We start from the raw sequence: 25,000 nt of genomic DNA, 5'->3' as shown, positions 1-25,000 counted from the left end.
CCACTCAAAAATTCTCAGGCTCTTATACAAGGGCGTCTAATTCTTGTATGTCATTAGCGGGGAAGAGTTAAAACCATTATCTAGCGCTATGGCAAGGGTTCTTGCAAAATTTCCTACGAAGTTTGTCCAAGCCTGCGCCTTTGCAGCAAGCTCGTTGCCTGACCGCGTGCAACGTTCGCGCTCACATGATTCACACCAGCCAGGCAGGCTTTCATTTCTACACTACCATTTTAAAAGTCTTCGGCCACATGACCAGTATACTCATTGCAGATTTCTTTATAACGATAGTATGGTATGATAGTATGGAGTTCGGATGCAACGACACCTATTGGAGTGTACGGTAAATGGATCCTTGCTTTTTCAGGGAATATGCCATTGCAAAGAAATGCATAACGGAAAAATCTAAGGCAAACTGCCAAATCTGCGACCATGTTAGACGAGATGCTTACAATCCATTTTGCCCAAACAAAACGGACCCATTGCTACAAGTCAATGGTATGAAACTTAAAGTCATTCTTTTGTTTCTTTGTGTTGGCCAACCTGTCTTTACCCTAACCTATTTGTTTGAGGTTACATTTTTTTCACTATTCTTTCGTTTACCCGGGCGTATTCATCATCGTCATTTTCCGCCGCTCAAGTTATCAACTCTCTGCAGGGGTGCTTCTGTCAGTGTTCTTCCTAACAGTTGCATAAAGTCTGATTTCGCATCATGGTCCTTCTCAACTACTGGGCATCTAAGCCCAGTAGGTTTTCAAACCTCGTCCATTTGGATACGTTAGTGTTAAACAAAAGCTGCTTTTGTAGCTGATCATTTTCCATCCTGCAGATGTGGGTAAGGTATTTCAGTTGCTGCTCGTACTTTTCCATTGACGACGATCGAGCTGAGCTCCTACTTTTGTTAGTCCGTTGTGCGTGTCGTTAAAAGCGGGAGTTTCCAACAAGAACAACAACGATTTATTTGCGCATCTTAGCAACTTAAGCTGCAAAGAAGTTGTCGTTGTCGTCCGGCAAAAAATATGAAGAGTTAAGTTATCTTATTTGACGTGCCGATGAATACAACATCATTATCAACTAGTAATAGTTGACACTACAGCTGCCCCCGCTGTTAAGTATAGCTGTACGCATAATTCAATGTGTCCAGGGCCCAGGTAGAGGAGTGGCCGTTTACAAACGGACCAATTGATGTTGAAGCGGGGAGAGAACAAATCAGTACCGAATATGAAAGGGGCGTTGTCAGTAGACGATTTGATCTTGGCGGACACTATGTTGTACCAGTCGAAACAGAAACTAAAGGAAACACAAGGTCAATTTTTACCGCAATGTGGCCACCTTTTTGTAAAATGTAACGTAGTGCAAGGGATGAAGTTTTTTAGTCTTTTTACCGCAAAGTGGGCATTGTTTTTTAAAATGTAACATACTGCAAGGGATGAAGTTTCTGTAGTCGTGAGTAACGTGAATAACCACTGATTTTGCACGGTTTAATGTCAATGCTTTATTTAGGTGTCCTTGATCTGGATTATATCATCGCAGTTATAGGATTAAAGACTCTCTGTCTACCAAGATGCACCGCGCGCAGACACGGAGGTTTCGTATGATATAAAGCCTCAATTTCTCCGTCGGTGTGGTTTTCCTTCTTTAAAGCATTCGTTATCGTCGACATCCATCGGAATTTGTTCTTACTTAATGCTTCTTATTACAGTTACATTATCATACTTTATCAGGGACGAGATATTTTGTCGTTAAGGAAAGGAAAAAGGAAAAGGAAAGGAAAGGAAAGGAACTTTAGTTAAGTGCAATTCGCAAGCGTTTCAACGTGGGTTGGAGAACTGAGTGACTGCACGGCATGACGTGTGCATGACACTTCGTGACAGATCGCAAGATATTCTCAACAATAATGTTGAACCCCTTAAATGAAGATTTCCGATTACCGATACATCCTAGATTGTGACGTTACGTTCCCACGTACCACGCTCTCGACCGTTTTCCGCTCAACGTCATCACAATTCAAGACTTACTGGCAAGTATTTGGTGTGAATACGTCATCATTACCTATTTATTCCGTGCGCGCCTGGTTCTGGCAAATCTTTTTTTATTCTGGTAAACCAGATATGTAATACTATATCACTGTACCTTTATATACTCGCAAGCTACAATGATGCCTCCTCGGGATTTTGCAAATCCCTGCGGAGGCAATTCGTTGTATATCAAAAGTTGAGATTTAGCTGATTCGCTTTTGACACTATGATATCTGTAGTGCATAGATCATTTCTTGCTTCTCGATCCACTTTCTATTTCTTTTTTTTTTTTTCATCTGTTCTCGTTAATATTGACAGCATGCCGAGATCTCTTAATGCATGTCTCCTACAATGCCTCGAGAATTTACAAGATGGCATTAGACTGTGAGAAGACGTTTGTGACCTCCTTCATGGGCAATACAAAGCCTAACTGTAGGTACGTATAGCGCTTATTACAGTGTTTAGGAAGATATTTTAGCCGGAAAAATATTGCCATCGGAAAGGAACAGAAATGTTTAAAAGGCAAAGAAACCGCTATTTGCACCTCCTTTTCTATTTACTGGTTTTACGGTTACGTAACGATGTCTAACTTGAAAATGGATTAAACAGTTTCAGATAAGGGAATCGCTTGTTATTTGTTGTGTAGCACTAACATGCTTTTCATTTTTGCAAACGAAAGGACTGCTGGCCTGGCTTTGAAACAGTGCCTCAATACAAAGATATCTGTGCTCTACCCAGACTACGCTCGTATCCAACGGCTCAAGGATGATGTATTAATGACCGTCACATCACTTCTACGAGGTCGAAGGTTTTTCTGTTCGAAAGTGAGTGTTCGCGCTATCGACATAGACTTCAAAGTGAGACCGCTTATCCCATGCAGTGCGGAGTTCATGCCCGAGATGGAGAAATGTGCGTTACCTTTAAGAGAAGCCTACAGACTCTCAGAAAACGCCACAAAGGATCAGCTATGCAGGTGATTGCAAACCGATGCCAGAGATTGACTTTAGCCTCGTTTTTAAAGTGAGCCCAAGAGCAAAACATCGGTAATGGTAATTATCGGGACTCGACTTGAACAAAGAGTTTATAGTAAACTCGGAATTTGTCAGTATAACAATTAGAATAGCAGGCTTATTGCTGAGATCGTTAGGAAAGGCGTCTAGCACCTGCATTCAGCGTGCACTGTATTGTCACTCAACTAATGAACAGTAAGCGGTCGAATCTCTAAGACAGCATCATTTTTGGACTACTTTGAAATTCGAGTGCGAAGATTATTTGGTGATCAAGTTTGGTTAACGATCGCTTCTTTTGCAACTATAGTAACTGTTATCAAGCGAAACTGCTCTTGTGCAACTATAGTAGCTGTTCTCAAGCGAATTAACTTCTGGCTACGTTGACGTATGATCATTCTCCTAACGAGTGTCTTCCTTTATTTTCTTTCTTTTTTCTTTGGTCAGAAATTTCCAAATGGCTGTAAACTGTTCCAATACTGCCCAGAAATCTTACTGCAAGTTTGAGAAGGGCGTTACCAGCATGATACATAGTTACTACAGCTCTTTCTGTGAACATGAAAATGGCGGTGACCCAGAGGGAATCCAGAAAATCAACGGTGTAGAGTCTGTATCAATATGTGCTCTCCTTTATTTTCCCCTTTTTTGGCTTGTCTCCTTAACACATGCAACTTAAAAGTGGATAAATTGCAGAATAAAGAGAAATGTATTTCACCTTATCTAACTACGGATGCCGTCCTCGTTACATAACAGTCGAACCGTCAATAATATAAGCAAGTAAAAAACTGTGTGATTTAGTTATCATTTTTGACAAAATGTAGAAGGAGAAATGATTTATTTTGCTTTTTCTACGTGTGAAAAGTAATAAAATAAAGAAAGAAATTCTGTCTAGTTGCAATGTGGAGAAAAGGTGGCCAATAAACGGGTTCAGAGTGGAATGGCAAGAGTGATTATACCTGACTTATTTGAACATTAAATGACAGTGCAATGCTGAAAATAATTGGAAGCACTGTTGCTGCCTTTGCGTTTCTGCTGTTGGCTCCAGCTGTTTGTGGGTCTTTCCCACCCTCACAGAAGGGATTCTCGTTATCAAACATAGCTGCACTCACGGTGGCTTCGTTGAAAGCGCAGTTGTCTTGTATGGCTTTGTTCAGACAGCGTTTGGCCAGTGAAAATGCGCTGCAAACGAACGTACATCTATTATTCAAGTTCTTAAGACAATAATGACACTTGCCGTTATTTAAATGGAAATAAAAATCTGGTACTCCAACTGGATATGCTTAAGGTTCGGGCTGAAGATCGACTCACTAGAGTTTAATTTGGGTGGTGCATGATTGTCTATTGAGAATGTCCTCCAATTATTTATTTCAAGTCATTTAGTCCGTTTTAACAGGCTCGAACAAAGCCTTCTTCCAGCATTTTCCTTTGCCGTCCAGTGGTGACAGTCACAATTTCAAGCATTCATACACTTACACCGATTACTTTCTTGATCGTCATAAAAATCTGTGACGGAAAGTATCAGTACTTTCCTTGAAATATAAAATCATTTTAAGGTGTCAAGAACTGGAGTGAACATGCGGGATAATGGTAGACCAGGGTGGAGGCCATTTTGGGAAGACGGAAGAGAGACAGTAGATATGTTGTACTAACCTACAAACGTCTGGAGATTTCTTCGTGGACGCCTCGGAGTACGTCTTTCTGAAAGGCTCAGCGCACTTTTCGGCGCTTGTAAAATACTCAGGTCTACAGTTGGCGAGTTCCTTTACACTTCTGTGAAGCGAATCCGCGTTTAGTGCTAACACTGAACCACAGAAGAGACGTTTGGTCGATGGAATCGAATCAAGAGCCCTTAGTACGTCTTGGGAAACCAGGCCACTCTTTTGTATGGCAGGGCATTTGCCCATTAAGTTTTTTCTTAAACAATCCATGAACTTGTTGTGTTCTGTGCTGTGCAAGAGGAAAGTTTAAAATAATTATGGCTGAAACGAAGTTTATTAAGTTATTAATGAATAGGGACAGGATAAGTTTAAATTAATAGTAAGAAAGACGTTCCGTTCTTCACTTCGTTAAGATCATTCTGTCATGATAAAGATAACGATAGTGATAATGATGATGATGAGATGACGACGACGACCATGATGATGATTGTGATGATGACGAGAAAGACGATCATTGACTTTATTATCACGCAGGATAACCTTAAGATTCCATTTAATTATAAAAAGCAGAATGAATCTTTGGCAGATTGATAAAACTGCAATTGCAAGTTTCCTTAAAGGGAAAGTATACGGTCTAGAAAAAGTTTATCCGAATCGAAAATTCTTTATCTGTATTGTCATACTTGACCACTCATTTGGACTAAATGTGTTTAAATATCCAACAATAACGCTTCAAAAATAGGCAAATTTAAATTGAAATCCGCCGTCTTTGTTTTTGTGTATGCAAATGAGGCTATGACCTAGCAATAGTCAAGGATTTCTCCGAATGACTAAATGTACTTGATGTCAAGAAGAAAACACAGGCGAGGAGAGCATGTGCTTTGTAGACTTGAATCTTAATCCAGAGGCTAAACTTTATTGATATTGGCTCCACCTCTGAACATGCAGATTTACCTCGTGGTCGTTAAACAGGGTTTTTTATGTGAGTTGTAAGCAGGAGTTTTACAAAGCGAAAGAGAGCTTGCAGTGCTATCCCGTACTCATTGCTGTGAAATAAATGCCCGGAAATCAAGTTTAATATGTCTACCGTGGCTTTTTACGAGATCCCTCTTACAACTTCAAAACAAACGATCGATTTATATATTTCCATCAAATGGTAAGAGTAAATCGTTTCAGTAGTTTCTATACTGCGAACAAAATTTAACTACATTTCAAGTTACGTTTATTAGCACATAACAGTGAAAGTCGTCTGTATATGGCTTGATTCAGTTTTCTCGCTCCAATATAATGATATTTTGGACTAGTTGACTGATATTTCCGTATGAAGCGAATATCACTAAGACCAATCTTCATATACCTGAAGATCCCGCTTGGTAAAATGACAGACACGAACAGACAATGTAGCAGTCAGGTTTTCACGTTTGAGCCGTTTTATTTTCACCGGCCAACTCTTCTTTAAATTTTAATTTTCCGGTGTAAGCTTCGGTTTTTTTTAATTTTTATATGTGTTCTCAAGTCTAGACATTTGTCTAGTTTCATGCCCATCGAAAGCGTACACCCAAACAGCGGTAATTGTTGTTGTGAAAAAGCCTTGCTACATGTATTGAGCAACATCTGAAAGTTTCGTCGGCTTATTCTAAATTAAACGCTTCCCCGTGTGAAAGCAAACAAATACGTTTGCTGAAGCATCGAAGACGGCTCTTGCTGAAGGAAGAAAGTGAAAAAAGTACGCTTGTCGAATATTTCTTTGTCACATGTTCAAGGTTTTTGTCTTGTTTACATTTGCCCTGACTGATTTTCGCCGCCTAGTTTGATGGACTAGAAAATCTAGAGATATTTAGTGACTTGAGTTTCTGACGCACTTATGGCCTATATGGCCTACTACCTATTGAACCACAAGACCATTTACCATAGTTCATCTTAGATTTGAATTTTTCGAAGCAGAAAGGTCACACAACATTGAGAAAGTGATCACGGAACGAAGAATTTAGTAAGGTCGATCGACCACGTTTGTTGACTATTGCTACGTCATATCCAAGATGGCGCTCCCCAAGTCACGAAAGGGGCAACTTCAAAGTGCTCTTGTCACATTTTCACAGGGAACTGGACAAAACGGCAATTATTTTCGAATTCCTGGGGAAAAGTTCTCGTAATTTAGAGAAACTTTTTCTAGACCGTACTTTCCCTTCAATGGCAACGTCAATAATGCAGGATCTAGTTTAATTTTTGATGTTTCCTGTTGTCACCTGCAGTCCATGGAGTATTTTGCAAAGTCTGTGAGGTAAGTTTCCAAGTCGCATTTCTTTGCCTCTCCGAAAACAACTTGTATTGGACAGCCGAGAGTTACGATACAGTCTGAAAGAAATCAGCCTGATAAGATTCAAAGTAGACTCACCTAATTTTGTGTTCAGTGCTAGTATTTCATTTCCATATAATACTTGAATTTAAGTGGCTGTCATTTATATTTTTCTAAAGAGCATTTTCTCTCCTGAGACGGTAAGATCTGGTAAGGACCCCCCTGTATTATCAGTGTTATAGGCGTGCAATTTGAGGTGGATCGTTCTAATATACCTAACAGCTTGGATTCAAAGCAAACCCGTTTGAAGTCGGAGTAGAAACTTAAGCCATATTATTCATTTGATCCAAATTATCAGATTCTTTGGTTCTTTATTTTCCTTTTTTTTAACACATATGTACTGTAATATATGTACTGTAATATACCCATAAGTGTGCGTGAATTACCATACAACTCCGAGGTGTCAGGAGGGTCCGTGTGATCAGCGCAGAAAGGATTGTATTCGTCTTTCGCAATGAAGTCGCAGATTCCACTGCAGGCTTGTCGTGCAAGGTCGGTGCAATTCTGTTTTCCTTCTGCATATTTCCTGTCATTAAAGAGAAAACGTACTGTTGACTTCTTTTTGCCTAGCTGTTATCGGTTAATCGGTGACCAAGGACGACTGGGTAAGGTTTCTGTTTTTCACCTCTGTAATTGATCCCTCTGTGTACTGTAGCTCGCCGTGGCCCCGGCGCAGTCAATCGAACCAAAAATGAATCTAATTGGCCATTTCCGAATTCTGGCCTGCCTCATCTTCAAAGCGAGTCTAAGTGCGAAGTTTTTGTTATGAAAATTAGTTTTCATTCATTTGTAAAGTAGAACTAATTACCACCACAAAACCTTTGCACTTAGACTCGCTTTGAAGAGGAGGCAGGCTTGAACTCGGAAATGGCCAATTCAATCCCTCGACTGATGTTCGATTGGTTTGGTAATCAAACATAATCGAACTGGAACTTTTCGAATTAAATCGACGCGAATAGTTCGATTTTGGTTGACAGGAAAACAAAACGACATACAAAAATTGATAAGCGATACTTTTACAGTCCGACGCGCCTTACCGTGGCCACCTAACAAAGTTTTTTACAAATTGTCCGCCAATTTGATTGTCAGTCACGCCTCCTTGCAAAATTCGTACAGTTGTTAGTTGAACACCGTTGCATGGGTTGTTGAGTTAACGTATTTACACGTAATTGTCAAATGTCAAAGTTTGTTGGGTGGCCACGGTAAGGCGCGTTGCACTGTAAACCGCCGACGCTAAAATATCGTTTCGATAATTTAAAAAACTACCACTGCAACTAGATCTTAACGCACGCAACAGTGTACAGTATGTACAAAATAGTTATTACTAGCGCTAAAAGTGTTCTCATAACCTCAAAGTAAATTTCTTTTAGAACTGCAAGTGGCGTTTGCAGAAGCTGCTGCATGACGCAAGCAATGAAAGGTTGACTTTTGATGTTACACCAGTTCGACTGGCAAAAAATTTGGGTGAGTTCGATTATCAAACTTAATCGAGCGATTGGAGTTCGGTGGAGTTCGATTACCGAACGTTTGACTTTTAATTATCGTCAGCAAGTGTATGGCACCGGGCTTATGTGCCGTTCCTCAATTGATTGTTTAAATCAGCCAATGGATTATGGTTGGCTTTTATTTTGTTTTGTTTTGGATTGTATGGTTGAATCAAGAGAATCCGATCGGCTTTCCGCTAAAATTAACGAAATGCATGTTCTGAGAACTGGAGAACGAAGCAACCAAAATGGGAAACTGAAGTGGCAGCTGTGCCGCTGTTGTGTCCTCCCACCCTCTCGGCAATCGGCAATACAATTTGTATACCTGCATAAAGCTGGATCACTTCTGTTTGCTTGAAAAGTGACGCGGAAATCATCCCAGCAGGTGACTATGTTAGTAAGTTCATTTGCATTGCACTGAACGTCGCTAGATTCTAGTAAGAGTGAATTGATGTCTGACACCTGATATCCCAAGTCTCCACAGTGGTACACAAGCAACAGAAGAAGCTTCGATATACTGTCTCGGAATATATTTAAGTAATTGCCCTGCACACAGCTGTCAACATGAGCGTTCAAGCAGGCAGTTTCTTGACTATAGGCAGTGCTGCTCACAAAATAATAATAATAATAATAAAGGTTAAAAAACTTCCATACAGTTAGTATTTTTCGCCAAAGAAGCGCTTTATGTTTGCAGTTTAACGAACAACGAAAAGACAGCGTTGATATTATTCTCAGGGTTAAGGTACCTGTTGAAGTCATGTCTTGTCTCTGACACGTTGAGCTGTTTACCCATATCTAGCCTATCTAGTGAGATCTAACCAAACCCTAGTTTCCTAGTATTATCTATGGGTTTAGGGTTAGGGTTAGCAATAAGAGCAATGACGTTCCTCCTAGTGAAGTTTATTGACCTGAAGGGCCACCCCTTGCAGAAAGAGTGCACATATCCTGAGGTTTCGTTTGTAGCCTACCAATGGCTTGTGGCCTGAAACCATCCCTAGAAACCAAAGATGGTGAAGCCCAGTTTGGAATATAACTCGAGGACAGGAGCAAATAGCAGTCTTTTGCAAAAGTGGATTAAAAAAATAAATAAATTGAATTCTCCAATACCTCGCAGCAATCCTCTACCCTCTCTCATAAACGTATGGATATCACAATCAACTATAACAAGCAATGCCGACCTGCAATTCGTGTTGTTGTACTTCATGGCCATCATCATATTCCTCTGACATTTCATTCCTCCTTGGGAGAATGCAGCCAGGTTGCAATTTCCAATCATAGTTTGTCCCTTGTCAAGTAGCACTGATAAAGAGATTAAAGTTTTCTTGTTATTTGGTGAAACCGTTATGTCCGTGAGATCCTCCTTTTGAATGACGTTTCTTTGGGAGTAAAGAAATGCAGAAATGGCGGCTCTGTGGTGCGATACGATATCTTATATGATCCCCCGGAAAAAGAATAAATTTGAGATTCAAACGGTTTTGATTTTGTTTTAGTAAACCAATATTTGAGTTGATTGTAGTTGTGATGGAAATGAGCCAGTTTCATATTCTCACGGTTAGACTGGATCTAGCATGAAGTGAAGGGTGATGGTGGGGAAATAGTTTGCATTTGAAAAGATTCTCTAGCATTAGCCTCCATTTCATGCTCGATCAACCCAAACCTCTGGCTATTGAGAACGTGTCAGCGGCGAACCTCGAACCCAGGATCTTTGGTTCTCTCTGGTTGGGGCTGGTGAAGTTGGTAGAACTAATAAGGACCCTAAGCAAACGACAATGATTGGTTCTCTGGTAACTGGGAGTGTCATCGCCTCTTCGACGGTTGACGAAATAAAATATTGATTTCTCTGTTTTACATTTTGGTAAATTTCTTTGACGTCATCTTAAAAACAACGTCAAATGAGCAAATTTCAAGTTATGAGGACGACGTGAGCGCATGACGACAGTTTTCACCTTTCTCTCTTCCTGAGAAATGCCGTTAATTTCCAATTTAATTCCAGGACGTTTTGCACACATTGCAGATGCGAAAGGAGGTGTAATAGTCGGAAAATTATCTCAGTAACAAGTATTTTACTTTGATGTTCTACTCTTCGTGGACGTCGTCCTTGCTAAGGTCCTTTATGTCGCTAAGTATGAAGAATATCTTTATCAATATTACATACTGAGGCATCACGCCAGGCGACTTCATAGCAATTGTTACACCATGTCAAGGGACAGTCGGCGAATAGAGTTTTACAATTCCAACGTATCCTTATCATAATTCTAAAGGGTCTCTTACCTGTACTTTCAAGTAGGAAATGGGGCTACTTGTAATGTTTCTGATCACGTTTCAAAGCGAAAAAACGTTTGCATGATATTCAACGAACCACTGACACTGGACAATACCACGAATGGACTAAAGATAACTTGACTAACGACATTAAACCGTCACTAAAATTAAACGTTCATTGTTAAATATGTTATCCCTGTTTTGTTCAATTACGCAGGAAGAGCCTTCAGGCTCTTAATTATTTCCTAAGAATTTGGGAAACAAGAATCAGTAAACAAAACATCCCACTGGCTGGGAGAACGAGGTACAATCGAGATTCCGAGATAAAGATTTTATTGACTATAAGTACAATGAACAACATCTTAGTACAGCTTAGATACAATGCAAGTACCGACCTTGAAGTACAGCAGCCAAAGATTTATTATCCGAGGAAAGGATGTATTTTTTCTTCCTGCTTTTGAAAATTTCAAATATCAAATGAAATCAATATTTGTAAACAGAAAACATCGCCATATATTGAAACGGGGTCCCAATATATTTTAACCGAATTCTCTTTCGTTCCAGAAAGATACGACAGTCTTTTTATACCAAGTACACGGTAATTGCAACATTACCTTACCTTGAATTTAACGGAATCTTCGAAGGATTGACTCTCCGCGTGTAAACTCTTCGTTTAATCCGTTATATTTTAGACATGTATCGTGCCTTAGTTGTCCCAGTCATCTTTTAGGGATCATAGTTGACCATGCGTAAGCAACTGGAAAACGGACACGAAAGCAATTTTTCATTATTTTCTATGGATCTGTAGAGTGCAATGGCCCCAGAAGAATTTTATGGTCCACTTAACAAGCATCCAAAGAAAAGTGAGTCTTCTCAAAGTAAATGACTCAAACACAGGCGGGAACAGCATCCTGCAGTTGGCCTGCTTGATCACTGAGTTTTTCCAGTGATTTTCCTTTTTAGAAGTAGAGGCTGAAATCAAATGTTTTCTTTTGCGCAAATGCATCAGTGCGCAAAATGTTACGGCCACATTGCAGTGCACCTTGTCGCATATTAACAGAAGAAAGCTGCTGTTCAATGTTAGTGTTTACAATATATGATAGTGGTTTTATAGTATTTACATTTTGAACATGTTTTTTATTTGTCGAATTCATATTTGCGCAACGATGTAATCTCATGGTGGTTTACAAATTTGTTTACGAGAAACTCTTTTCGGATGGTATGTCTTTGCCCGGATTTTAGCTTGACGCTTGGAGTGAGTTTGTTTGTTGTTATTTGTTCATGTCATATCATATATCTTTCTTTACCCTCGGATTTTAGAGTAGCTTGGTGTAGCTAATATCTCCGAGCATTTACCCTCCCAACCATGATACACCACAGAAGACAGATCACAACACCGGGAACTACATGCCCTACTCTTTGCGACAAGTGTGTGGGTTCTTTTACGTCCCACAGGATTATGAACATTGAAGGGTTATGAGACGGGACCTCCGGATTATCGTCCTTATCCGAGAAGACTAGAGAGTCTAACCATTTGCAGATGTAATTACAAAGGCAGCACTTTCTCCTCGGTTATTTAAAGACCCTGAGTGTTGGTCCGGCCGGAGTTGAACTCACGACCTCCCGCGTGACAGCCCGGTGCTCAACCAACTGAGCCACCGGTGCGTTTGAGCAGGTTGAAGTTTTGGCAGCTATTTAGCTGATACGGACCTACTATACCCATCCATCCACCCACCAATATACTCACTGAGGACAGCCACAGCACCGGGAACTTCATTATTTATGACGATCATTGCAATGAGGTGTATATGTAGAAATGGATTACTTATGGCGGTGTATCGTACGTTTAGGATCCAGGGACTTGCTTGAACATCAACTGACTTAAAACCCTCCAAGAAAAATGGCATTGCGAACAAAATTATTTTTTTAGTTACTCACTGATAAACTCACCTGCTGACAATATCACAAAAAACAAGGCTTTCTGTATTTTCTCCATATTGTAGAGTAGCATAAGGTACATTGTGTTAAAACCTCTCTCGAAACGTCAGACAGTATTCAAACACCAATTCTGTCGAGAGAGAAAGTACAAGGCAAAACAAACAAAAGGTGTCCACTTCTATCTTCGAACGCTTCCTTCAACAAAAGAAAAGATACGCAAATATGGTCCTTCTGTTAATAAATGGAAATATCTTGGTGGGCTTGAGATTAATGATGCCGAAAACAGTAAATAATAGGTTGTTTTCACGTTACGTCATCGCCGCCATGTTGGCCGACGAAAACAAAAGATCTCTCATTGGCTCCTTTTGTTCGTCCACCAGCAATTGAACATTTCTGCATTGTCAACTGTGTCTCTAGAGATTTGTTTCAAACCACCTATAGAATACTTTGTCCTAGGAAGATTACAAACAAAAGGCACGTTACGCATGGTTTTCTCATTGGTATGTCTTCGATTGTTTTGACCCTTGAAAGGGCACTTGTATTCTGAATTTTCTTTTGTATGTTGTCTCTGCTTTCAGAGATACTCAAATCTACAACTCAGTTTTGGAATAAATTAGCTCGGCTTGCCTTTTGTAACACAATAATGACGTTGATTTATTCTGGCTCGGTTTCAACATGTGCACCCAACTATGGCTACTTCTTATTCAAATTTAAAGTTTATTCCTTTTCATTGATTTACTATTCTCCTGACCTGCCTAGTATGTACTTAACATCCGAGGTTTCGATCTCTAAAGCAAAACCCTGAATTTTACTCAAAGTTCAGTTACATATAACAGGCTTCTGATACGCTACGGTGGCCCACAATTGTCACATCAAAACCAAATGCTCACAGCAAAATCAAATCACTCGCAACAAATTCAAATCTCTCACAACATTTTCAAATAACTCACAGCAAATTACAAATCACTCACAGCAAATTACAAATCACTCACAGCAAATTCAAATCACCCACATTAAATTACAAATCACTCACATCAAATTCGAATCATTACAGCAAATTCAAAATGATCGACCACGCTAGGCGTCTTCAGTCGCCTCCAGCCAGCGGTGCAAGACGTCAAATAATGTGTCATACATGAAGCCGCTACCTGCGAAGTTTCCGCACCTGCACTATTAATGGCGACATTGTTTTTGTTTTTGTCAGTGTTTCATGCGTCTGTCCTGTTATTGATGATGAATTTCGTCATAACATTGTCAAAGTAGCTGTGGATCCACGAGGCGATAGCCGAGTGGATCCCCAGACTACTTTGACAATGTTATGACGAAATTCATTGTTAATAATAGGACAGATGCATGAAAAACTGACATCAATTTGTTTTTTACAATAACAAAAAGGCAGAGGGATCAAAATTAAGTCAAAACACCAGAAGAACGTGAGACAAAAATGCGAGAAACATCAATTTTCTTCAAGCTGACGCCACCAATATCGCGTCAATTTCACATAAATTATAAATTTATGTGTCTGTCCGGTTACTGAAAATAAAAATTGGCCAATGAGCGCGTGAGAATTTTGCAGTCATTGTAAAATAACCCATTCACACCTAAAATACTCCGCAGGCGTTGGACAGAGCAAATTTTATTAAGTTTCACTCTTAGGGGCCAATGGGTTAAGTTACTAGCTTTTTCTTCTACCTCAACGAACGAGAACCATGTTTTGTTTCCACTGTAAGGCTACCGTTGCTGATCGTTCTAATTACTGCTCCAGCTGTGGACAAGGTAAGTTTTCCCTAGCCATTTGAAATTGACTTTTAAGGAAATACGGTATCCAAATGGCAAGGGAAAACTTACCTTGTCCACAGCTGGAGCAGTAATTGGAACAAAACATGGTTCTCGTTCGTTGAGGTAGAAGAAAAGCTAGTAACTTAACCCATTGACCCCTAGGACTGAAACTTAATAAATTTTGCTCTGTCCAACGCCTGCCGAGTTTTTTTAGGTTTTTCATGTATGACACATTATTTGACGTCTTGCACCGCTGGCTGGAGGTGACTGAAGACGCTTAGCGTGGTTGATCATATCTATTTGCTGTGGGTGATTTGAATTTGCTGTAAGTGATTTGTAATTTGCTGTGGGTGATTTGAATTTGCTGTGGGTGATTTGAATTTGCTGTGGGTGATTTGTAATTTGCTGTGGATGATTTGAATTTGCTGTGAGTGAATTGTAATTTGCTGTGAGTCAGTTTAATTTGTTGTGAGTGATTTGAATTTGCTGTGAGCATTTGGTTTTGATGTGACAGTTGTGGGCCACCGTACTACGGATACGACTGCGCCTTATGACATTCAAGAACCCATGTGCGTGTTACAATTAGTCACTCTTGTTATTTCTGTATACCGACTATGTGCTATCTGAAAGTCACGATAGTTTGTTTATTTTTTTATGAATGAATAAAAAAATAAATGAACTATCGTGACTTTCAGAGAGCACATAGTCGGTTTACAGAAATAACAAGAGTGACTAATTGTCACGTAAGAAAACACGCAACAAGGAGCGGTATTTTTTTTAATGGGGGCTAGCAATACTTTCAGTCGCTTCATGCTACTTGAAACCGAGACTAGCTCGGGCCGTATTAGCCCCAGGATAGTGTGCTGCTATACTCTTTTTGCGCAACAAATGTAACAAGTTACAATTCTTTGCAACAGAACACAAAGGCATGCAGTTATTACTAACACATACGAAAAGCAATCCGTTCACAAATTAAAAGGTGGGGCGACGCTTTCACTTCAGAAACTCTTGCTTCTGGTCAGATTTTAAAACTATCTACCAGCTCCCAGATGGCTTGTTAGCTGAGATAAGCAACTGCACGGTCCTGGGTTCGAGACCCGTTCAAGCCTGGAGTTTTTTTAATCACTTTGACGTAGGATTAGATAACCGCACTTCAAATGTGTAAAATTCGTTTATCGGTTGTTGCACCTAAACCACACCCTTATGTACTGCCTGTTGGAACAGGCGCATTCAACTTCAGCAGGGGGGAGGAACTGATACTAGATCTAACCTTTTTTGAGATTACGTTTACGTTTACCTCACTTTGTAATTACTGTAATTTTTATTTGCATTGTAGAGACCACTATCAGTCTTTACAAAGCTCTGTACTTTTGTGTCAGATTCGTCCAGTAATATCTCAAGTCCTTGTTCTTGTGATTCTCCGAAGCTTTCAAGAAAAGTAGTCTTCCTTTGGAAACAATCCCAGGGGATGACCATCTTCCACTTCTGCAGACGAATGTGTCATTTTCTAGTGGTTATACGGATGAAGCATTCCTTGCGCTGTAATTAATTTTGCTGGGAGTTTAGTTAGGTTCCATCGTCGTTGTGTGAGGAGTTTGAGAATGCAAACACATGCTCTAATGAAGCAGGAAGAATACCTCTGCTAGTTTGACGTGCAGACTCGTAATACACTCATTGAAAGTTTCATTCCACTCTTTGAAAGCAGAACTAAACCTATTTTAATAACATAATAATAATGTTCTCGGCTTTTATCCGTCCCTCAACAAAGTTGCACCAGAAATACATAATTATCCGTATATAAAGCACCGTAGTAATCTTTTCTTTTCACAAGCAGATTTCTAACTGGTAGAAAATCAAAAAGCGAAAACTGTAAAGCCCCCCAAAATTCCTGTCTCCTAAGGACCGGACGTAGACGCGCGGGACTTGAGAACGTTTTTAAGTGAGTTCACGCTAGTACACTTTTAAGAGTTGGAGTTAAATAACATTCATGCAAACTCATTTTCCAAAACTTAGAAATAGACTTTCAAAGTCTTTATCCTCTGGCTCGTAATCAGCCTCCAACCACTGGGTTTTTCGAGCAAGGGCAGCGATTCTTTTATCAAGCACTTCCATCCTTTCTTCAGTGCCTTGTACCAAACTTTCAGAATATACGCAAAAAGGCTCTGCTTCGAAGTAACACATAATTCCAAACGCTGACTCGTCGCAGTACAACCTGAAATCAGTTTTCCTTTGCACGTTTCCAAAAGCCGCAGATAAACGTTCACCAATAAACCTTGCCATCTTTAATTCTTCAGCACTTTCCTCGGCTTGCGTTTTTGCAGCTGTGTACGACTCGTTCAGAACGGAAATCAACAAATTTAAAATCAATAATGTCATTGCTATATTGAATGCAAAAGCAAACACCGGTCCAAGAAACGGGTTCTCGCGTCGCAAATCATCCAATGGGACAGCTCTACCTAAGAGGTATTCAAACTGGTGGACAACTGCGTGCATGTAACTTGAATAGTCAAGAGACGTATGCCCAAAAAACTGCTTTCCTGATACGACGAAAGCATTGAACATTATCAGAAAGATAAAGAAATGGGACAGTTGGTACCCTACTGACTGTCGGAAAGAAGAGAACAGAAAAATAACGAAAGGGTCAAATCGGATCAAGTTTAAAAGCTTGACTGTTACCATGAAAATAGCCATTGATACTGCGACGTTTTCCCAAATTGTCCAACCGAGAGCTTCATGGAAGTGTAATATCTCATATGGATTGCTCTGGATTGATTGGATGGTCTTTAACACGCTCTTGGATCTGATCATGTAAAACGCTACCGCCAGTAAGGAGAACACTATCATTAAGAATTCGACCACGTTCCAAACGAACTTAAAAAATTCTAGACGCAGTTTGTAAAGGTGAATTAACACCATAATCAAGCGATAGAGCACCATCGCCATAAAAAGAAACTGGCAAATATAATAGAACATGACAGCACCTGAATCTGTACTGTAGAACTCAAGCGTGTTGACTCTTGTGGCGGTAGAAGCAACACCTGTGGCCTGCACCTCGTAAAAGTAAGTAGCAATGCTTAGAAGATTTGTATTGATATTAAAAACAGTGAATTCTAATATGATAGCTCGTGTTTGACGATCAATCCATCCATGACCAAGAGTTTCCAATAGAACTTCCAGAGCAGTTTCGTCGTCATAACCCATGCTGGCAACATACCCACCACCTTCGTATGAATTGTACCTGCCCTCAATTGGATAAGTGTTAATTTCATCTGCATTTTGGTACCTCCAGGGCTTTGGACACAATTTGAAAGCGCTAGACCATGAAGTATTGTTAGGAAGGGGATTCCACCCTGGGAGACTCAATGGTGTCTTGTCTTCTTTATCACTGGAGTAGTCATAGTAGCAGTTCGCGATAAAGCGTGGTAGGGATTGACAGGGACCTAAAATGTAATTAACAAGTAAAATTACATTTTCCAAATGCTACACATGGCAAGATGCAGCTTTGCAAAATTGTTAAAATTGCGAAGGTAGGAAAAAAACGTTTTTATTCGTCTTTAGAAATGTACAATTAGTTTTAGTTTTCAAGTAAATGAAAACGAAACGTTTTTTCGGTGTTTCTAGATTGAATAAATTAACACGGCTGCTCCCAAAGGATGTGCAAAATTATCGATTCTGCTTCCACCAGCTTCCAATTGAAAATCTAGGAAGCCATGCATATCCTTTGGGAGCAACCGTCTTTAAATTCCCTGGTCAAACATACTACTAAGTCTCCTTTCTTTAAGCTTAAATAGTTTTACTCTTTTTTTGGTTAGCGCCTTCATACTTAATTGTTCTGGTTAATATCTTACTTTGTTCTACTATTTATTGCATGTTTTCATGTTATTTCTCGCTTTATAACTGACTATGGATGATGTCTCATCCGAAACATTTGTTGTCTTCATTAAAAAATGAACTTCAAAAACATGGTGTGGTTAATCAAAGCAATATCCTACTTCGTGCTGCTACGAAGCCTTGATTGGGTATTTATAATAAATACGTCTCAAACTTACAACTTCTTATCCTTAGTTGTCTCATCCATGGCATCCCGATCAATACAGACATCTTGTTTTCAACATAGGCTCTTTCATTCTCTACAAGTCCATTATACCATGGCTGATGATAAAGGTTCGGAAGGAATTCCTGTCTCATCCATTCCAGCAATTTGTGTCCATTTGTTACCTGAAATAAGAACCTGACTTAACGTTATCATTCTCATACTTCAAACGAACATTTGTTAAAAGCGACACGTTGCTGAAATGGTGCTTACATTGCCTGTTAAACTTGTAGAAACAACAAGAAAAGTTCAGTGTATGGAGGAAAAATACCAATTAATTTGCGAATTTTAATTGATTGCCCATCAAAGAAAGTCTCGCTTTTCCATAACAGACCCAAGGAGGCAAACCAACATCCCAAACACTTCATTATGAATGGGACCACTTTGACTAGAAACCTGCAAAGAATTTCGACCAACAATATGCTTCACCATTAGTCGAACTCACCCAAACTTAAAGCGTCTACTGTTCCTTCTTAAAGCCTTTCTTAATCCGCCTTAAAGTGCCTATAACCCCCCAAAAATTTTTTCGCCTAATTAAATCTTCTTATTGAGTTGGGAGAAATGCCGCAAAAATTTTTCAATTCGGTTGAAACCCGAATTTTTTATGAATTTTTAAAGTTGGCTTTGTCAAGAACACGACCGAGCATACAGGAGAATGGGACTAGTGACGTCATTCCAGGCCATTGCAAGCGTCGATTCAGTGGCTCTCCAGTTGTTTCGATTGGTCTTTCGTCAAAAGAACTTTTAGTTGAGTCAACAAAATTTCGAATATTCAAACGTACTCATAATGTCGTCCAGCGATGCTAGCTATGTCTCTGGCTCGGACTTGGAAGCCCCAGAAACGGAGGTCGAGTACGACTTAGAGGTCGAGGGTTCATCAAACTCGAGCGAACACAAAACCTCAGATGATGAACCAGGAGATGCCTATGCGAATGAGCCGATGGCAGACGAAGAATGGCTGGCTCAATATGAAGAAGAAAGAAAAACGGAGGAAGAACTTGAAAAGAAGCTTGAGCCCACAGCCGAGTACTTCGTGGGCTCCCAATGAGCACGCTTAGATTTTACGAAATCTACCCACTTTTTTCGTCGTTTTCGTTTCTCGGGTTCATCCGCCCCTTCAAAAGGTATAGGATGGAGCGATATACCTTCTGTCTTACTTGGTTGGTTATTACAACCGAAAGTAACGCATTTATCTGGCATTGTCCCGCTTCTTGACTTTCAAAAGCCTTCAAGAGCGAAACGAACGTAGTTCTTGCCAAGGAAGCGATCAATGGCCTGGAATGACGTCACGAATAACGTTGCACCCAGACTCTTTTCAATGACTCTGTGGCTCGGTCGTGTTTTTAAAATGCGCTATTTTTCAGATCTTTAAAAAATTATAAAAAATCACGGTTTTAACCAAATTCAAAAATTTTTGCGACATTTCTCCCAACTCAATGAGAAGATTTAATTAGGCGAAAAAATTTTTTTGGGGTTATAGGCACTTTAACTGGCCTTTTAAAGGCATGTTCTTCCTTACCTTATGAAAGTTTGAAAATGGCTTGAGCAGTGTTTCAGTCATTAGAAGGCGATGGCTGTTATTGTTTCCGTAACAAACAACGGCTAGGAAAAACATGTATGCTAGGTGGATAATTATTTCTTTCACAATGTGTGCCAGCTGGACTTCTTTCTTTGTCCTTTCACGCGCCGTCTGTAATCGCAATCGCTTAAGCCTCTCTTTCGGGGTCTCAATTAAAAGGTCTATTTCATCCTCGCATAAATCAGGTCTCTCCTTCTCTGCTTTGGGAGACCGCTTGCGATTGGTCCATGTTAAAAGTGAGGACACCACAATAACGACTAGCATGACCTTCGTAGGCTGAATAACAAGAATATCCTGACCATTTGATATTAATATGGAAGAGAGCCATTTTTCGGAGACATCGTTGCCCCACGCCATGCTGTAAAACAACGTGAACCCAGCTGCAGTTATCGTTGTTATGAAGCAAAAAAACCAAGCGAAGTATACACAAAAGTGAGGTACTTTACATCCATGATCTTTCATCTGGTCAACCAATTGCTGAACGGGATCAGTTTCCACATAGTTGTTCCATTTCTTGCTTTTTGGTTTACTGGACTTAAAGAAGAAAACTATTATAATGTTAACAGGTGCCACTATCAGCCCACTTTGTATTCCAATAACTATCTGTCTAGGAGTTAACTCAAACGGTCCGACCCGTATTCCTTTCTCCGATTCTTCACCAGTGTTATAGAACATAGCATTGGCAATCATGGCGCTAAAAAACACGGATAGACAACATGACGCTCTTTGAACACGGGTGAACGAGCTGCTGCTTGCTTTACCAAACACAGACATCCACAAGTGACTGTCTGCAATTTCCCTTCCAAAACGTGTACGAACCGCATTTGAAAAGGTAAGTACACATTTGCTGTTAACCGTAACTTCTATCTCACCATTGTCCTTTTCAACTGCAAGCCATCGACTCACTGGAAATGTCCACAGATCTCCTGTCTGTCTGTCTCTGATTGTAACCGTTTCCACGAACCACGATGGATTCTTTCCTCCATTATCATGTTCCAGAGTTATTTCTTTTAATTGTCCGAGAGATTTATTTGTTACCAGAGCAAACCCAGCGATACTTCCTCGGGAAAACCTGAAAGACGATTCTTCTGTTGTGGAAAGTGGTACATGGTTAAGGTCTCCACCTTCGCCTTTAATACTGATTGTTACATTAGCCGTTGTCCCTGAGTTTCTCCAAACACCAGTGGCAATGACCATGTCATAGAAATAACTTCCGCCTTCAGTGATGGTGATGTATTTCGGAGGACACATCTGGAATAAATAGACAATGAATGATAAACATCTGGAATAAATAAACAATGAATGTCATGGAAAAAGATGAGCAACTGGCATGCTAAAGGGGGGCATTGTCGCGGCATTTTTGTTGCTTTAGGGACAACATGTTCAAGTGGGTCCTACCTGACAGCCAAAGTAATATACGTCAATTATTTCTTTCTGGCCATCAGAGCAAGGCTAAATAAAATGAAACTGCCGCTTCAATAACAATGTCTGTCCTGTTGAATATCACTGATAAAAGACGGTGAATTCAATCAGAACCAGTTATGACTAACTGACCTTTGCTTCATCCCATCGATCTGCTCTCCTGGCACAGACGACCACAACGAAGTAAAGACAAAACGCACAACATATAGTCACCAATACGGAAATGTTTCCACTTTCAGATAGGTTTTCAAATTCAGCAAAAACTTTTTCGAAGTCGATTGGGTTTGGCGTCTGAATGAAACTTCCTCCAAAAGACGTCAAGTGATTGCAACGACAAGTTAAATGGGTGGAATTTGACTTCGGGTCAACCTACAAATAAAGTCATCATTATCAAAATTGTAGCCATGAATTCTGGACTTTCTCCGGGGTTTGTACAGTTGTGGAAGCTCGTGAATTGCATTTTTAATCCATTTCACTCGTTTTTTCAAGTTTTCGCATAAGCTCGTATATGTAGTTGATCGCGGGCAAGTTTATTGCAATTAGTTTTCTATCAACGCAGACTGCTGCACGTATGTTTTTGGTGTTTTATCTTTTTTCAAGTCGTATTTTTGGATTGCTCTTCCGTTTTCTTGTCGACGGTTCTCTATATTTTGATGTCAATATTATATAACCTTTCATGAATCACGTAAAGCAAAAAGTGAGAATTTAAGCTGTATAGGGAGTCTTCAACAATCATTTTTATTATCACCATTACCGTCATTATCATTATCATCATTATAAAAATATGTAGGGGGAAAAGGAGGAGATTCTTATCCTTGGTCTTAGACCTCAATCTGACAAATCTTATTGTTTAAAAAAGACGCAATGAATAGACTCCCCTTACTCTCTTGAACACTGCGCAGCTCTGTATAGCCAGCTTACCAAATGTAATTTTGGAGGAATAGAAACCCTTTTGGAAGCCAAAACTCACAGTTATCCAATACTTCTCGTCGCCCCAATACTTCTCGTCCAAGGCTATGAATTAATAAAACTACCTTGCAGCCGTTGGAGGTCCACTTGTCCATATCTGCAGACCAATACATGCAACTGGACTGAGTTATAGTCATGGTGTAATTAACATCGGTAAATGGGTCATAATGTGGGATAACGTTTTTTGTTATTCCTTTGGACGGTGGATCCTTAAAGCCAACACATGCTCGCTTTTGGCGACGGTTACCAAAACAAGATCTCTTCTTCCTTACGTGCGTGGTATTATTTTTGCTTCCTATTATTCCAACGTACAGTCGGCCAGGTGTTTTAGGAATTACTGTAACGGATCTTTTTTCGAAAGAGCAGGATGCTCCACTTTTATTGATGTCACATACGTATCTAAAGGTCATCGTGAAATTGTGATCAAAGTCATCCACAGTCGGTCGGGAACCAAATTTGACAAATAGCTCGATGTTCACGTTTTCCTCCTGGACACTTGTCTCAATATTCACAGGGACGCTCGCAAGTTCCACGTAATAATAGTGGACAGACATTTTGCTAGGCTTCATGAAACGATGTTCCAACATGTTACTGTTTTTGCTGTTGTAGGGTGTTTTAGATATCGGAATGACTATAACAATGTCTTCATGAAGCTCTGACACATTGATCTTCGAAGAGCCAGTTTTCAGTTCAAGACTGGCAACATTTGATTGTATCGCTTGACTGCTCTCGTGCCATGTATAAGGATTGAAATTGACAGCTGTCATCTGCGGTCACAGGAATAATAAATTTTTAAATGATGCGAATGCAATAGGCCATTTCCGAGTTAATGCTTGTCCCCTCTTCAAAGCGAATCTAAGTGCGAAGTTTTTGTGATGGTAATTAGTTCTAGTTTACATATGAATGAAAACTAATGTTCGTAAGAAGAATTTCGCCCTTAGACTCGCTTTGAAGAGGAGGCAGACACGAACTCGGAAATGGCCTATTTAAACATTATCATCCATTTAATTAATATGGGACACTTACGAAATGGTTTTATTGTTTATCATACATACGTTGATCTTCCGTTTTCGTACTGTACGTTTTTTGCTTTCGAGCTCAAACGCAAAATATTTGGGGCAAGAAAACCCAAACACCCCGAAATAGCCAAATGACCAACAGATCACAACACCACAATCAATGTTTAGACTCAATGTGCAAAATTACACAAAACATTACATATACTCAAGCGAGCTTAAATCGACTTTGCATGAAAGACAACAACGACCTTTGCTCCCTCTGTAAAAGCGAGAGGCAAACCGTGACGTTGATGAACCTTGGAATTTCCTGCAACAAAACTGCCTCCTTGCGATCTGACTTAGTTTCGAACTTAGTGTCATTAAAACAAAGGGACGATAGGCCCCTGAAAAACCCTTTGGGAAAATTGGTGGTTCAAGGACCAGGAGTAGTAGACTATTGTATTATGATTACAATGTATTGCGTTTTTTTGAATGAGTGGGGGTATATAGTTTATCTTTGTTTCCGGAGTTATCTTTTGAGGCTTGATGAAAGTCTTGTCGTATTAAAGAAGACTTCCAATCGCTAGAGTTGAGAAATACATTCACTACTTGCACAATCCCATAATATACCTCTATTAGTCCCCAAAACGTTTGCATAACAATTGTGTGCAATTTCTCCTGGGACAAGAAAATGTCCAGAGAGAAGTCGAGAATAATGCCTATGCAAATTTTTGGGGGATAAAAGAGGTGTATTATGGGATTTGTGCCAGTAGTGAATTAACAAATTTTTTCCAGAAGTGGACCTTATTTTTTTAACCTCTTGCTTTTTTTTCCTTTTATCTTCTTACTTTGAGCATAATGTCAACTGAGCGCTCTTTAATTTTCCTTAGATTTGTAAAATTATGGAATGTACTATCTTCGGATGTCGTTTCATTTTCCCTTTTTTTTTCCAATTTTAGATGGCGCAGCCGTGTTGTATAAATGTGTTAAATTAATGAAAGGAAATAGGTTTCTTTCCCAGCAACGCATGCACCCGAACTTACATCAAAGAGAAACGGTATGGTGGACGTCACAAATTTAAATATCACTGAGGCCCTGACTTTTTTTAGGATTCTTTAACATCATGATTGATTATGTCTTCTCTCTTGTGAGGGGATAGTTACTTCATTTCAGACGTTTCATTTGTTGATAGACAATTTAGCCAACGAAATTCAAGTTTATACAAAGCTAGAAAGCAATGAATGAATTTTCTTAATATCTGGTAATTGATTATTATTCGGTCAGACTAGTCAAAATGGTTCTTTTGTCACCTTTGCATCGACGTCACCATCTCCCATGATTGGAAGGCTGTCTGGTAGTTCAAATTTGGAGAGATTTTGCTCCATACTGAGTCCCTTTACATCTTCCGAAGATACTTTCTTGAGAACTACTGCTAGGTCA

General features: G+C 39.7%; 3 protein-coding genes across 3 annotated transcripts in view; 1 reads left to right on the top strand and 2 right to left on the bottom strand.

The window, feature by feature from the left end:
- Window positions 1-3,904, top strand: part of LOC138027742 (uncharacterized) — a 9,367-nt gene extending 5,463 nt beyond the window's left edge. The window contains exons 4-7 of the mRNA XM_068875346.1: window positions 365-495; window positions 2,334-2,451; window positions 2,695-2,988; window positions 3,470-3,904. Coding sequence (XP_068731447.1) covers window positions 365-495; window positions 2,334-2,451; window positions 2,695-2,988; window positions 3,470-3,698 — 772 coding nt within the window. The 3' untranslated portion in view covers window positions 3,699-3,904. The remainder of the gene's footprint in view (window positions 1-364; window positions 496-2,333; window positions 2,452-2,694; window positions 2,989-3,469) is intronic.
- LOC138027743 (uncharacterized) lies at window positions 3,636-13,828 on the bottom strand. The gene is made up of 8 exons (XM_068875348.1): window positions 13,754-13,828; window positions 12,733-12,850; window positions 9,699-9,819; window positions 8,846-9,124; window positions 7,423-7,562; window positions 6,927-7,035; window positions 4,673-4,969; window positions 3,636-4,201 (listed from the first exon to the last, which is right to left on the bottom strand). The coding sequence occupies exons 2-8, from the start codon at window positions 12,800-12,802 to the stop codon at window positions 3,973-3,975; spliced, it is 1,245 nt and encodes a 414-aa protein (XP_068731449.1). The 5' UTR covers window positions 12,803-12,850; window positions 13,754-13,828; the 3' UTR covers window positions 3,636-3,972.
- Window positions 13,829-15,528: 1,700 nt separating this feature from the next.
- The window catches only part of LOC138025490 (polycystin-1-like protein 2), a 16,762-nt gene continuing 7,290 nt past the window's right edge, over window positions 15,529-25,000 (bottom strand). Inside the window, exons 7-12 of the mRNA XM_068872691.1 lie at window positions 24,871-25,000; window positions 22,628-23,329; window positions 21,726-21,962; window positions 20,112-21,422; window positions 18,549-18,717; window positions 15,529-17,939 (exon numbers count right to left, since the gene is read on the bottom strand). The exon at window positions 24,871-25,000 is cut by the window's right edge and continues 95 nt beyond it. Coding sequence (XP_068728792.1) covers window positions 16,495-17,939; window positions 18,549-18,717; window positions 20,112-21,422; window positions 21,726-21,962; window positions 22,628-23,329; window positions 24,871-25,000 — 3,994 coding nt within the window. The 3' untranslated portion in view covers window positions 15,529-16,494. The remainder of the gene's footprint in view (window positions 17,940-18,548; window positions 18,718-20,111; window positions 21,423-21,725; window positions 21,963-22,627; window positions 23,330-24,870) is intronic.

Source organism: Montipora capricornis, chromosome 12 (assembly GCF_036669925.1).
Source record: "Montipora capricornis isolate CH-2021 chromosome 12, ASM3666992v2, whole genome shotgun sequence".
NCBI lineage: Eukaryota > Metazoa > Cnidaria > Anthozoa > Scleractinia > Acroporidae > Montipora > Montipora capricornis.
Note: the sequence above shows the minus strand (reverse complement) of the source record. Positions and strands in the feature narration are given on the sequence as shown.